Source organism: Tachypleus tridentatus, chromosome 9 (assembly GCF_004210375.1).
Source record: "Tachypleus tridentatus isolate NWPU-2018 chromosome 9, ASM421037v1, whole genome shotgun sequence".
Lineage (NCBI taxonomy): Eukaryota > Metazoa > Arthropoda > Merostomata > Xiphosura > Limulidae > Tachypleus > Tachypleus tridentatus.
This window is the reverse complement of record NC_134833.1, coordinates 67265591-67281133: the sequence shown is the minus strand read 5'-3', so window position 1 is coordinate 67281133 and position 15543 is coordinate 67265591. Positions and strand designations below refer to the sequence as shown.

General features: G+C 34.3%; 1 protein-coding gene across 2 annotated transcripts in view; it reads right to left on the bottom strand.

The window, feature by feature from the left end:
• Positions 1-4249: 4249 nt before the first annotated feature.
• The window catches only part of LOC143225380 (uncharacterized), a 65320-nt gene continuing 54026 nt past the window's right edge, over positions 4250-15543 (bottom strand). For both annotated transcript variants that reach the window (XM_076454666.1, XM_076454667.1), the window contains exons 12-14: positions 14790-14948; positions 9248-9347; positions 4250-7240 (exon numbers count right to left, since the gene is read on the bottom strand). In XM_076454666.1, coding sequence (XP_076310781.1) covers positions 7233-7240; positions 9248-9347; positions 14790-14948 — 267 coding nt within the window. In that variant the 3' untranslated portion in view covers positions 4250-7232. The remainder of the gene's footprint in view (positions 7241-9247; positions 9348-14789; positions 14949-15543) is intronic.

Sequence of the window (15543 nt, the reverse complement as noted above, 5' to 3'; positions counted from 1 at the left end):
CGTGAGCTATTTCTACATCTTCTTTTCAATTTCTCACCAGTCTTAAGACTTGCTAGATTTTTTTTTTTTCTTATAGCAAAACCACATCAGGATAACTGCTGAGTCCACCGAGGTGAATCGCACCTTTGATTTCAGCAGTGCTTACCCGTAGACTTATCGCTGTACCAGCGGGTGACAGATCAGTTGTCTTTCAATCTATGTGTTTCGCTTAAGGTTTTACGAATTTTATCGAATGGCTGTTATTTTAGCCAATTTTGATAACTGTATAAGAACGTTGGAAAGATGTTAGGGTTAGAATGGCGAATACGTGAACGTCAAGGATTGTTTTTAAGGTGTTTACAAAGAAAGAAAAAAAAACATGAATGATATCTTTATTTTGTATTTATATAACTTTTGAGCAAATACAGCGAATATTTTACTGTAAAGAACTTTTATTACTTCACTTCTTGTTCACAAACTGCTAGATTATATTTTTTATTCAATACATATACCCTAGCTGAATCAGCGGTGATTTTACACTTTATAACGATAATATCTAGTTTCAATTCCCTGTCATGGAAAGACTGTAAATGGGCTCATTATGTAGCCTTCATTATGTAGTGACACTGAATTTAAATATTTCGGCCGAACGATGAGAAATGATTTAATACACGTGAAGTATCATGAACAATGATAGTGGTTCATAATAGGGATCGCAGGTGTTGCATAAAACCCGAATAGAACGTTTGGGGAAAAAAGCACCTTAAACAACAAAGATTCAGTTCAAACAACACTTCTTTAAATCCTTTACTCTTGATTGCTAAAGCTGTACACATATAAAATTACCCCATAAAACACGCACTTTATACTCACAAAGAAAAGAAAATCCGCTCAAAACGGCCCCTTTGTAATTCTTCTTTTAATTATTATTATATTGCCAGTCTATAATAAAAACAGCTATGTATATAGTAGCAAAAGTTTTTGTAGAATACTAAATAAGGTACTATGAAGGTCGTATGGGCGGTGACACATCGAATTTTGTATTACATGTTTTACCTTATCTAAAAAACACACCATAATTCTGGTAAACGATGTCATCATTATCCCTTGAAACTGGCTTTCTTACAAATATATGGTGTTTCTTTTAAAAAGTTTAAGTACAGGGTGAAACAGGAATTACCAGCCAAAAATAGATGAAAATTGGATAATTGTAGCCAACTTAAATACAACTCTTATATTATATATAAAAGAACACAAAAAGAAAATCAATACAAATAATATTTACTTTTATTACATATATTTGTAGAATAATTACTTTAAAAGACATAAATGTTTATTTTAAGTCGTGTTTTATATATGTATGATTTATTTGATTAGGCTAATTTTCTATTGGTAAAATTTTATAGACGTTTATTAAAAGTTGTGTCTTAGTTTATCTACAAATTTTCCCATTGCTATGCATTACATATAAAGAATTTAGTTACACAGGAGATATAAATGCTCGCTATATTCGCATTTAAATCTCCATGACAATCTTCATATAGATTTTAACATTTTATATTTCGCACTAATGTGATCAAATAGTCAAAGCTGTAGTAAATCATCATGAATCACATCAACTAATTATTAGATAACTTCATTGTTATTACAATATATAAAGTTAGCTATCATGTAAAATAGTCCTTAACCAATTGTTGAGCATAGAAAAAAAGCCAGCAAACAAGATAAATAAAATAATGGGACTTTATAACCCTCTTTTATAGCACCATGCTGCTACCTAGAATTGCATTTGGTTTAGTCAAAGTATATATTTGTAGTTTAAGTAAAATAATGTCCACAGTATCTCCAGCCTTGTTTCCTTACTTTTTTACAGTCTCTATTAGCAGGTTTTTAAGTTCTCAATTTTTTATTCATCATGTGTCTATACAGATTATTGCCATCAACGACATCAATCAGTTTTTGATTTTCTCTTCTAAAATTTAAAATTAGCAGAATTGAAAACGTGCTGTAATTTCTTTAGCTTTAGGTTTTATGCCAACAGAAATATATTGTGACAGTTTGCGATATTTTAGTGGTTTAAGGTGATAAAGGATTTGTTGTTTGACTTTGTGAAACTCGACGTTTTATACAGGTGCTGGTTGAAAAGTTTGGTTAATTGAAATATCCGAATTAAAAACAGGAAAAGGTGATAAAGAGAATGAGATTATTTGAAGCCAAAAGTATAATTATTAAAGTTTGATTTTAATGGTATGTTTGTTTGTTTTTGAATATCGCGCAAAGCTACAAGAGGGCTTTCTGCGTTAGCCATCTTTAATTTACCAGTGTACGACGAGACGGAAGAAAGCTAGTCATTACCACCCACCGCCAACTCATGTGCTACTCTTTTACCAACGAATATTGGGATTGACCGTGAAATTATAACGTACCCATGGCTGAAAGAGCGAGCATATTTGATGTGACGGGGATTCGAACCAGCAACCCTCAGATTACGAGTCGATTTAACAGAGAATTTTGTGGTGAAACACATTGTAATACTTACACGGCTACAGAAATAAGCATCGAAAACAAGAGGTTGCTTTCTAAGTTATTGTTAAGCACAAAACGACATGAAGGAATATCTGTGCTGTGACGACCACAGGTTTCGAAACCCACTTTTAAACATTATAAGCCCTCAGATTTACTGCTGAACCACAGGATAAGAGAGACTCACAAAGTTAGGTATTTAGTAGTAGTTTCATGTTTTAGTAATAAAGTTGTACAAAACGACCTCTACTCTACTCTACTAGTAGCACAAGAATTGTTTTACATATAATTTTATTGGTAAAATGAAATGTCTAAACACCTACAGTACGACGCACTACAAATTTGTAAAAACAAGTTATTTTCTTGTCTAAAATCTTCAGCAATACTATAGCCAATCGTAAGACCTGAGAGTTTTGTGTGTGAAACTTAGGCCTATTGTAAGTACAATAATGTGGCTAAACGTTAAGACCTGAGAGTTTTCTGTTTGAAGCGTAGGCCTACTGTTTCAACAATACTATGGACAAACGAAAGACATGAGTAAAGGCGCAAACAGTAAAAAGTGCTCGAATAAAAGTAGTGTTGAAAAGCATTTTGTCTACGCCAACTGAAAACGAAACTAGATGGAACATTAATTACTGTGATTTATAAAAATTGTTTAAAATACTGAATTCCTTTTCTAGTACTGTGTTCTTACTGAGTTAGAACAACATATAATATTTACATGGTTTCCAAGTGTTCTTACTGAGGTAGAACAATATACATTCTTTACATGGTTCTCAAGTGTTTTTACTGAGTCAGAACACTATGTACTGTTCACATGGTTCCCAAGTGTTCTTAATGAATCAGAACAACATATACTGTTTACATGGTTCTCAAGTGTTCTTATTGAATCAGAACAGCATAAGCTATTTACATGGTTCCCAAGTGTTCTCACTGTGTCAGAAAAACATATACTATTTGCATGGTTCTCAAGTGTTCTTATTGAGTCAGAAGAACATTTACTGTTTACATGGTTCCCAAGTGTTCTTACTGAGCCAGATCAATATGTACTGTTTACATGGTTTCCAAGTATTCTGACATACATTTAACATCGTTTTGAAAAAGTTAGACTAAATATTTCATAAACGTTATTTCTTTTAAGTTAAATTTGCTGAAACAAAGAATAGCTCAGTTCTGTGTAAACATTGCTACTATCTTAAACTTGACTTGTATAATATCAAATTAAATTATTTATACAATACCGATGGTACCTATAATCAATGGGATAAAATTAAAACTGTCTTTAACCAAAGCTGAAGAAAAGTAAATCTTTATTAAGAAAATCCGTGTTCAATCGCGGGGCTTGATATGGCAGAACTAAGGCAGCTCCTGGATAGACTCAACGACAGCAGTTTTGGTCTCATGTCAGAACAGTTAATGGGCCCTTTTAACATGACTGTTTACAGTCTTATGAATAACAGGAATATTTGTTACAAACTTTAATTATAATCAAAAGCAACGTTTCTAACCGATTTACTGATTACAGATAACATTTAATTAAAATAATCTTAGCTAGTAACAAGTACCATTAGTAAGAGTGAAGGAGGCTGACTAGTGTTGTGTAACTTGCCAGTGAATTGACTTCTGATAATGGATATCGTTTAAATATAAGTAATTCTGTTGTTATGTCCTAAACATTTTGAAGTCACATTTATTGTTACTAAAAAAAGTGTTTGGTTATCTTAACAACCAACAACAACAACAACTATTTAAATGAACTACTTTATTTATATACACTTCAAGTCATGATTACCACAATCAACCATTGAAAACCAATACTACAAGAAATCAATACTCACACTAATAAGTTACTAGAACTGTTATAAACATTGTAATTACTAATTAACCAATATTACTGTTCTCTCGAAACCAGTATACTAGCAGAATAAATTTTGATGTGTTATACAAATGTTATAAGCATAAGCTGAGTTTTATATTTATAGCAAGGTTACTAAGTCGCTCCTAGGTTCGAACTACTGACTGAAGGCAAGGCAAGCAGCTGAACCCTGCCATTACCATCGGCACTAAATGATTCACTGTCACTCTTATAACGTGACTAAAGAGAAAGCAGACAGTTAACTGAACCATGCCATCACATCTGAGCTTCGTCATTGACTGTCACTCTTATAACGTGACTAAAGCGAAAGCAGACAGCTGAATACTGTCATCACTGTCTGCGCTAAGGGATTGACTGTGACGTCACTAAAGAGAAAGTTGACAGCAGAGCCCTATTACCACCATCTGAACTAAGGGATTGACTGTCATCCTTATGACATGACTATAAAGAAAGCAGCTACTTAGCATTAGCCTACGATCAACATTCATACTATGGAAGTGACTCTCACTCTTATGGCACATCCATAGCTTAAAGTACGGGAAATATTGTATCGTAAGGAGCGGATTTATAAATAATACCTAATAGATTTAGGATGAGAAGACTCGTTCTTCCATATAAAACAGTTGAAATACGTAATTCTGTATAATATAATTAACATTTTATACTGATTTATGAGTGTAGATAGTTAATCATTTGGCCAATAGGTAACACTGCTATAGGTAGTGTTTTCAATGCTTCAGATTATAACAGAATCCAAATAACAATCCCATACAAAAGGAAACATTTTGTATCAAATCCTCAAAACTTATTACAAACGATAAACGGAACAACTTGTTCAACTTTTATTTTCTATTTTTTGTATATTTATTATAATATAGTCAGAACATTCAAAACAAAACTCGTGCAAGATAACAACATTAGTGTGTTGGATAAAAAAACAACACAAGTGTAAACTATAACTTTTTTCTGAAACGGATGTCATCTTTAAGCAGCTGAAAGTTTAAAATAAACTGAACGTAGACACTGTATATTGAGGCTTCTCAGGGATGAAGTAAGAAACAAAAGAAACCTTTACTAGTCGGATAATTAAAATGTTTATTCCAGCTAACATTTCAACCTTAAGGCTTCATCAGGTGTAGTTAGTTATACAATAGCTATTTTAACAGTTCTTGTACTTACTAGACCTGAGGAAGTCGTTAGGGCCAAATGTTGACTGATTTGTTGTTATTATCTGGAGATTAAAGGTTGTTTTCCAACTTTATTGTGAAGATGTCCATGTTCTGAAAAATAAGTATTGAGTCCTCATCAAATGGTATATGAATACTTATAAATTATCATAGTTACCTTAAAGTATGATAAACTTTACAATTAACTTTAGTTTCCGACACACTGATACGTAATTTTGACGGACTTATTTTTGCTCATATAACTCCAGTTTTAACACATGTTGCTACTGAGTTCATGTAAATACATAACGTCTTTGTACACAATCTGAAATAATTATTTTTAAATACTTCACTACTGCTGTATTAGTCTATTATTATAAGCAGTAAATGCTAGTGGCCTCGCATCCACAATATAGACATTTTTCAACGTATTCTTCTGTGATTGTTATTAAATAAATAAATAAAAAATCAAAATACCACAGAGTGAAAAGGAAGGTAGCGGCTCTGTAGATTTTTTTTTAATCACTCCGAAGCGAATTTCTGTTTCTCTTTTGCTTCGAAGAGAAAAACTGAATAAAACTGCGGCAGTCACAGTACAGATTTAAAAATTAAGTAACGATAAAGAACGCATAAAGATAAAGCGCCCTGTCTTCTAAACATGGTACAGGCCTCACGGATACTACATATGTAGTATTACATACGATATAACTCATCCATTAAATATTATTGTAAGAAAGGTCTGTTTCTGTACTTTCCAAGTACTTAGGACTAATGTGTACGAAATGGCCAAATACTTTCTTTACAACTGTTTTGTTTGTTATATTATTTTTTTCGTTGCTCGATTCAACAAAAAGCTTAGCAAGAAAAACATCTAATATAGTAATATACCTTACCTGTAAAGAGCCCTCGATTATGTTTTAATTTTAGTAAAATTAAACATAATCTCAAAATTAAAGTATATAATATTGCCAGCTGTTGATGCATAAACTTACAGAACACAACATCCAAAATGATGATATATAAGTATCCATGCCATAAAAATGTAACATAAATATACTGGAAAAATCTTTAGTATCGTAAAAAAACTATTTGAGTTTGCTTGGGTAATATTTTGGAGGACAATAAACGTATTATACTAAAACTAGAACAGAGTTTAAGTAAGTGTTTAAAATCGTTATTTTTTTCTTGAAGAATATAGTAATTCATTATTTTTTGCTTCGTCACTTCATACTTTTTTGTTTTTAAATTTTCTGTTTTCATTTCTAGACTATTAAAGAATAGAGCAAATGCAAAAGCATGTTAGTTAGAACACACGAATTTTCACTTTTATAAGCTAAGACAATATATTTTTTAACAAAGTGATCAACTAATGTTTCCAATGTACCAGTGAGAAGGTTATCTTTCAGCAAACGCATAAACATTTAACCTAAAATAGCCTCAAATTCAAGTTGTCTTCAAAAGATAAAGAAGAAGAAAAAAACACATTAAATTACAGTCAATGTATTAGAGCAAATTTCTTTCTTAGTTTAACGTCTTACAAGAACATTCGCTCCAATCTTCCCACAAGATAATGTTTTACTTTCGTTGGTTTAAGTGAATCATCCGTTGAATGAAACTACGCTCGTGTGTTCATTTTACTGGAGAATTGGTGGCTCTTCACTCACCAACAATGACCTCTCTCGAGGCTTTCATCCAACTATTGAAAAAAGAAACTATTCATGAAAGACGACAACTAAATATAGAACAATGCATAGTAATAATTACAATCAGGATAGAATAAGTGATTTTTTATATTAGCCTCCTTTCTTAACAGATACATTTTTTATATCCAAAGTTAAATGAAATATGTAATCATGTTTAACAGTTGTTATGTATCACAGATACACTACATGGCCAAAAGTATGTGGACACCCAACCATCACACTCATATGTGCTTGTTGAACATCTCATTCCAAAACCATGGGCATTAATATGGAGTTGATCCCCCCTTTGCTGCTATAACAGATTCTACTCTTCTAGGAAGTGTTTTCACTATATTTTGGAACATGACTCCAGTGATTCGCTCCTATTCAGCCACAAGAGCATTAGTGAGGTCGGGCGAGAAGGCCTGGCTCGCAATCGGCGTTTCAATTCATCCCAATGGTGTCCGATGGGGTTGAGGTCAGGGCTCTGTGTAGGCCAGTCAAGGTCTTCCACACCAATCTCGGCAAAACATGTCTTTATGGACCTCGCTTTGTGCATGGGGGTATTGTCATGCTGAAACAAAAAAGGACCTTCCCCAAACTGTTGACACAAAGTTGGAAGCACACAATTCTCTAGAATGTCACTGTATGCTGTAGCATTAATATTTCCCTTCACTGGAACTAAAGAGCCAAGCCTATACAATGAAAAACATTCCCAGACCATTATTCCTTATCCAAAAAACTTTACAGTTGGCATTATACAAGCAGATAGCATTCTCCTGGCACCCACCAAACTCACATTCGTCCATCAGACTGCCAGAAAGTGAAGCGTGATTCATCACTCTAGAGAACACGTTTTCAATGCTCCAGAGTCAAATGGCAGTGTGCTTTATACCATTCCAGCCGACGCTTGGTATTGTTTATAGTGATCTATAGGCTTGTGTGCGGTTGCGCTATGCGTTCTATGAGCTTGTGTGGCCTACCACTTCGTGGATGAGCTGTTGTTACTCCTAGACGTTTCCACTTCACAATAACAGCACTTTAAGTTGACAAGAGCAGCTCTAGCAGGGCAGAAATTTGATGAACTGACTTATTAGAAAGGTGGCATCCGATGACTGTGCCACATTTAATGTCACTGAGCTCTTCAGTACGACCCATTCTACTGCCGGTGTTTGTCTATGGAGATTGCATGGTTGTGTCCTTGATTTTATACACCTGTTGCAACGGTGTTGCTGAAATAGCCGAACTTTCTAATTAGAAGGCCATGTAGTGTGTGGTTCTTATCAATGGTTTTTAATACATGAAAACTTTTAATATTATTACCTACATTTAATTTATGTTGTCCAAAATAACAGTTTATTACGCTAACATTGTTCAACAAAGTATATTAAATAAAGAAAATATGAATATAAATAAAGCATTCTATCAGATTCGAGAATAATGTAGTATCGTTTTAAGAAACTAAACAGATATAAGACCTCACTCTTTAAATTACAGTTTCACATCAAACAGGATTATATTATACACAAAAAACCAAAGAAACAAGGTAGTGTGTGAATTATTAGTATTCAGTAAGCTAAGCATGTGTTCATTATTCAGGATAGTGAATGTATGATTATTATTCAGTAAGTTAAGTGTGTGTTACCTTATTCAGGGAAGTGTGTGTATGATTATTATTCAGTAACTTAAATATGTGTACTTTATTCAGTATAGTGTGTGTATACCTTATTCAGGGTAGTGTGTGTATGTTTATTATTCAATAAGTTAAGATTGTGTACTTTATTCAGAGTAGTGTGTGTATGATTATTATAAGGTATCCCAGTCATCAGTGCACATAATTAGCTAGTATATCCCAGTAGAAAATGGTTATAGTAATTTGGCTGTTTCACTAGTAGGTAATTTAATAAATCTTGGAAACTCAGTAGAAATGAGTTTGGTCAGTTATAAAAAATTTCTCTTGAGATATAAAATGTGTAAATAACTTTAGTACAATGAAGCTAAAAAACTTGAGAAATACAGACCTTGCTGTAAGGCTAAAAGACATCTGTCACAGACTCTAGCCATTCTATCATGAAGGTAATATAAAGGTGCCCTGTTAGCTGAGCAGGCAGAACAAATAACCTGGAAAGAAAAGTTATAATTTTACAACCAATGTAATCAAACAAATGTCAAATCATTAAAAATAACCCACTGAGGGGCACTTTATAGAAAAGGCATAGAAAATAGTGTTGTCCAATCACAAGATCATATCTATAATCATCAAGAGATGATCACCCAGTCTAACTCAGTATGAAAGAATAAAATAAGTTACCACATCTACAAGTTGAAAAGTATAAGGAATGAAGGAAAACATGTGATTAAATTATCTGATAGAGAAACAGATATGAGGTACTTAATACAAATAACACAGTAATAACACTAAAGTAAAGTAAACATTTGAAGTAACTGAATCATGTTTTATTATATGAATCAGTGTACATTACAAATACATTGTAAAATAATATATTCATGTGTTAGTAGAAAAGAGCTGTTATTATATCTTGGTAGTTTAGGTTGATTATAATAACAATTGATCATGTAGTGCTGATAGTGCAAGTTAATCATGTACTACTGATGGTGTAGGTTAATCATGTAGTACTAATGGTGTAAGCTGATCATGTAGTACCAGGGGCGTAGATCCTGGGGGGATGGGGTGATACATCCCCCTTCATTTTAGGTGGGGGGTATGGTACATACAATCATGCCTCCAACAGTTTGGTCTTTTGAATTGTTTTATTGCATCACAGGCCTACAAATTGTGTGTTTGTTCTTGTGATTCTCGTGTTCTTAGCAATTGAATTACATAATTAGGCCTAGATGTAGGCTTTTTCAGTGGCCGAAATGTACATCTTTAATACAGGCGTGCTTCTAAGCTTTTCGATCAAAGCGATAGTTTGTAAGTATCAGTCATTAGGCCTAAGTATACATGCAAGGCTTGCAAGCACTATCACAGAATCTACCTACGTCTTGTACGTAGTGTAAGATTAAGTAAAATTTTCATCACAACAGATTGAACAGAGCATGAAATTCGAAAATATTACTCCCAAGCGTAAACTCCTGTGATCTAGATCTGGCAAGCCATTTGTAGCTTGTAGCTTCATCAACCTTATGTGTATATTGTGCGGTTTTCATACGCCATTTGTTCTTATGCATGTCTAGCCGGTTTTATTGTCGAACGCCTTACTCTCCTCAGCTGCCGAAGCCGCTGATCATAGTGTACGTTTAGTGTACATTTAACGACAGGTTCGGGTCGCTCGGATACAGAAGCGCCCCACATCACCCCCTTTGTTCCCTTTAGTCTGAGCCTCGATTTTACAACAGGGCTCATTAGACCTGTGTTTGTAGCCCTCATTAATCCATGAAATTTCAGATTATCACCGCCCTCTAATAAATTTCTGGTGCTTTATGGTAAAAGAACGATATATTATCTTATCATAGATAGTAAAAATATTGTATTTTATTGTATAATTAGAACACAAAAGGAGCAGTTTAAACGGCCTGAAGCCTCTACTCGAATTGTATTGCTAGTTTTTGTTTAGGTGTTTTTATTTAATATACGTGCTTATAGACATATCACAACGTGTTTGACTTTTGATGAGCTTTAACAAGAATATAACATATTTTTTATTGTTTAAGTATCTTTCGAGTAACTTGCAATTACTTGTGTTGTAACTGGCACACATTATTGTCCCAGCGATGCCCAGGCGGTCAGTCGGCTCGGTAGTCACTGTAAGGTTCGCCTGTTCGACTTAAATACATTGTACAGTTCAATCCTACTTCCATTCTGTTCTATTTTCGTTTGTTGTACGTTAGAGTTTTCAATAAAGACTGTATTTTTGCCTGTTGAGTCATCTGGGAAACAGATTCCAATTATGACAAGAAAGCGTCTGAAACTTTCCGATATCAGACAGTTCTGCAAGCCAGTTACTAGTACTACAAGTGACAATGCAGATGTAGATAATCCAACAACCTCAAGCAAAAGAATAGAAACTTGCCATACAGAGGAAATACCATGTTCATCAGAGGACGAGTCTGAAAATGCTTGTGCAACTATTGCACATCATGAACCACCAGATAGTTGTGAAACAAGTTTGTGCAGTAATGAAAAATCTGACACTCCACAGATACAGTGTGGAAAGCCATATCACCCAGACGCACAACTAATACCACGACAGAAAGCAGAATCTCAAAATATCAACTACCAGGGCAAGTTGTTTGATGAGTTCCCATGGCTGCACTTCGACAATCAGACTCAAAAAGTCATATGCTTTCATCGTACCAAGGCAGAAAATAGAGGCCTTTTTATAGGCAAATTGGAGAGGACAGTGGAGTATACCTTCATATCCACTAGGTTTTGCAAATGGAAAAAGGCAAAACAGAAATTCAACAAACACAAATCCTCCTTTCAGCACAGATTCGCTGTATCTCCAGAAGGTTTACTTGATGTAACTCCAGTGACTGTCCAGCTACACGATGGAAAAAAGAAGCAGCAGGAAGAATGCAAAAGAAGTCTAGTCAAAATATTCAGAAGTTTACGTTTCTTACTGCGTCAAGGTTCAGCATTATGTGGACATACTGATACGGAGGGGAACTTCCTGCAGTTAATGAAGCTCCTGGAAGAGGAAGATCCTAAGTTGACGGCCTACTTGTCAAAGAAAACCACATTCAGATCACCCCAGACTCAGAATGAAATAATGGAGAGGTTCAGCCATCAAATACTGAGAAACATAGCACACAAAGTGCAGCAAAGTAAAATCTTTGCATTAATGGTTGATGGCACTCAAGATGTTACAGGTGCCGAACAGAAAGCAATATGTGTATGATACGAAGATGAGAACCTTGACGTCCACGAGACATTTCTTGGTTTGTACAGTGTTTCCAATACAACTGGTGAAACAATATCATTGACTATACTTGATGTACTGACTAGACTCAATTTACCACTGTCAGGATCAAGAGCACAAACTTATGATGGAGCCGCTAACATGAGTGGTGCGTACAGTGGATGCCAGGCAAAAATAAAAGAGAAACAACCGTCAGCATTGTTTTTTCACTGAGGAGCACACAAGGCTCATTTAATTATGCAACATGCAGTTGAAGCTTGTGAATGTGTTCGAGATTTTATCCAGTGGGTACATGAACTTGGTTTCTTGCTTCAGAGGTCAGGCAGATACAAGATAATCTTTGAAAATATTGTATCGTCAGACAGTCACAATGGTCCAGTTAGATACATCCGCCCACTGTATCCAACACGCTGGTTGTTCCACCTATCTGCAATTATATGTGCTAATTATCACTACAGTAACATTGTTGATTATTTGTCTGAATTAGCAAATGAAAAATCAGATGTAGTAGTGAAAGCACGAGTTCTGCTGGACAGATTTGACAAAGGAAAGACAGTTTTAGGATTGTTGATGTCTCAGCATCCATTAACTGCATTAGAGAAACTAAACTGTGGGTTCCAAGCAAAATCAGCGACAGTATCTGGCATGATTGAAGCATCTGCAATGACAGTTGAACAATTTCGGGTATTGCGAACAGAGAAAAATTACAACAAGATATTTGATGAAGCTGAGAAAAAGGTAACTTCCCTAGATCTGGTGCCTATTGAACTACCACGCATTCACAGACCCCCCAAAAGGATCACAGGTGATGGCTCAGCACACCATTCTGCAACAGCTAGAGATTACTACAGAAGCCAATATTTTTAATTTGTGGACACAGTCATAGAACATCTGACCACTAGATTCAATGCAGACAACAATGACTTGAGGTAATATCTGGCACTTGGGAACATGATCACATCTGAAAAAATTGACAACTCGGTTATAAACTTCTATCCAGAAATCTCTACACAATGGCTCGAGTTTCAGTTGTCCATGTTCAAAGGAACAACAAAAGCAGTATCTCTGAAAGGTGCGAAGAATGCTTACTGTAAGATGCATGAAACAAGCAAGCAGATGTTTAGTGAAATGCTTCTTCTCATGAAAATTTTGCTTGTATGTCCAGTATCCAGCTGCGAATGTGAACGCAGCTTTTCTGCATTAAGACGGTTAAAGACGTGGTTAAGGTCAACTATGTCTCAGTGTTGCCTCAACCATGTGGCAGTTTGCTACACTCACAAAGATGAGGTCGACAAGATAAATATAGAAGAACTTAAGAAAGAATTCATAAACAGATCATCATAAAGGAGGTATACGTTTGGGAAATGTAGACCAGAGGACTAAATGAATCTTACTTCAATGAAAAGTATGAATAATTATGTGCTACATTGTATTGATGTATAATTTTCAAGAGTTTGCAAAGACATTTTAATTATTTTTATCAAACAACATAAATAGTTTTTCAGTAGATATAAACTTATCAAGGGTAATTACTAATTTTATTAATATTTGAAAACGTAATTCATGCAATGAAAGTTATTAGTAACCTTGTCAAGTATAATGGCCATCTTTTATACTGTGCAGTGTGCAGGAATAAATTCATGTGGCAGTTAATTTGTGACACATTTGTCTTTATTCTATTAACATTTTCAAAACTGTTCACAACACCTCACTTACACAAACCTACATGGAAACCTTGAAGTATCGTGGCAACAAGATTACTCTGTGACTGCATGTCTTTATTCTTTATTCTATTAACATTTTCAAAACTGTTCACAACACCTCACTTACACAAACCTACATGGAAACCTTGAAGTATCGTGGCAACAAGATTACTCTGTGACTGCATGTTTACAGCTTTCAGGTTCACATAATCAAAGATCACCAATTTGCAAGTTGAATAGTTCACATAAGTGGTTGCAAAAATCATCCCCCACCATCTGGTGTAAAATATCTACGCCCCTGTGTCGTACTAATAGTGTAAGTTGTTCAAGTGGTACTAATGGTATAAGTTTATCATGTAGTACTAATGGTGGGAGTTAATCATGCACTACCAATGATATAAATTGATTATGTACTACTAGTGGTATAGATTAAACATGTAGTACTAATGGTATAAGTTGATCATGTGGTACTAATGATATAAGTTAATCATGTAGTACTAATGGTGGAAGTTAATCATGTACTACTAATGATATAAATTGATCATTAACTTGTAGTGGTATAAGTTAATCATGTAATTCAAGTGGTGTTAGTAAAAGATGTATTAATGCTGTAAGTTGATCACGTAGTTCAAATGGTGTAAGCTAATCATGTGGTACTCATGGTGTAAGTTGATCACGCAGTTCTAATGGTATAAGTTAATCATAGATTAATGATGGTTTATTATTCATGGAACATAAGTTTAGTGGAGGGACTGTATTATTGATGTAATATAGTGGAGGAAGAGTATTATTGTTGTTTCTACTTATTGTTACATAGATCTTTAACTCAAAACCACAACCTGTATCCCATGGCAACAGGAGATAAGTATTATTTTTGATACAAAAGGCTTGTCTTTTCATAAATAACTTATCTGTTTCTTTAAATTATCTGTTCTAAATGTCAGTTCATTTATGAAGATGTAATGTGACTTTTCTACCTTTCCACAGCCTCGACAATGATGTCGATGATAGGTCATTGTGAAATCCCTTGTGCACAGCTGACACATTGTTACACTAACATCAGGAATCCAGACTGGAGCTTTTCTGCCAATCTCTTCATCTGACTGATCTTCCTCTGCAGAACTATCATCCTCAATCTAGGAAGCAATAATCAAATATTAAGTCTGAGACAATATCATCTTCAAGCTAGTAGACAATAATCAAATATTAAGTCTGAGACAATATCATCCTCGAGCTAGTAGACAATAATCAACTAGTAAACTAAAGATATGTTTGAGCTCTTGTGTTACTCTCGCAGTTTAGCACCTATATTAAACACATTTAATAGTAGTAGAAGTAATAGCATGTGAAATTTAAACCGTGTTAAAATGAAAACAAAAATGACTTATTACTTACAGTGTTATAAATGATGCCACATTATTTTAATAACATTAATACTAACACAGCACTAGCTTCCTGAAAGGTGAGTTGATCTTTTTAAATACGTTGGACGCAGCTGGTGAATCTTTTATTTTATATTGCTTGTTAAATGTTTTAACAGTGGACTATACTGTACATAAACTCCTTATGTTTTCACAGTGGACTCCTCTGTATATTAACTATTAATATTTTGACAGTGGACTCTTCTGTATAACAGCTCCTAATGTTTTCAAAGTGGACTTCTCTGTACATCAACTCCTAGTGTTTTCACAGTGGACTCTTCTGTATATAAACTCGTAATGTTTTTATGGT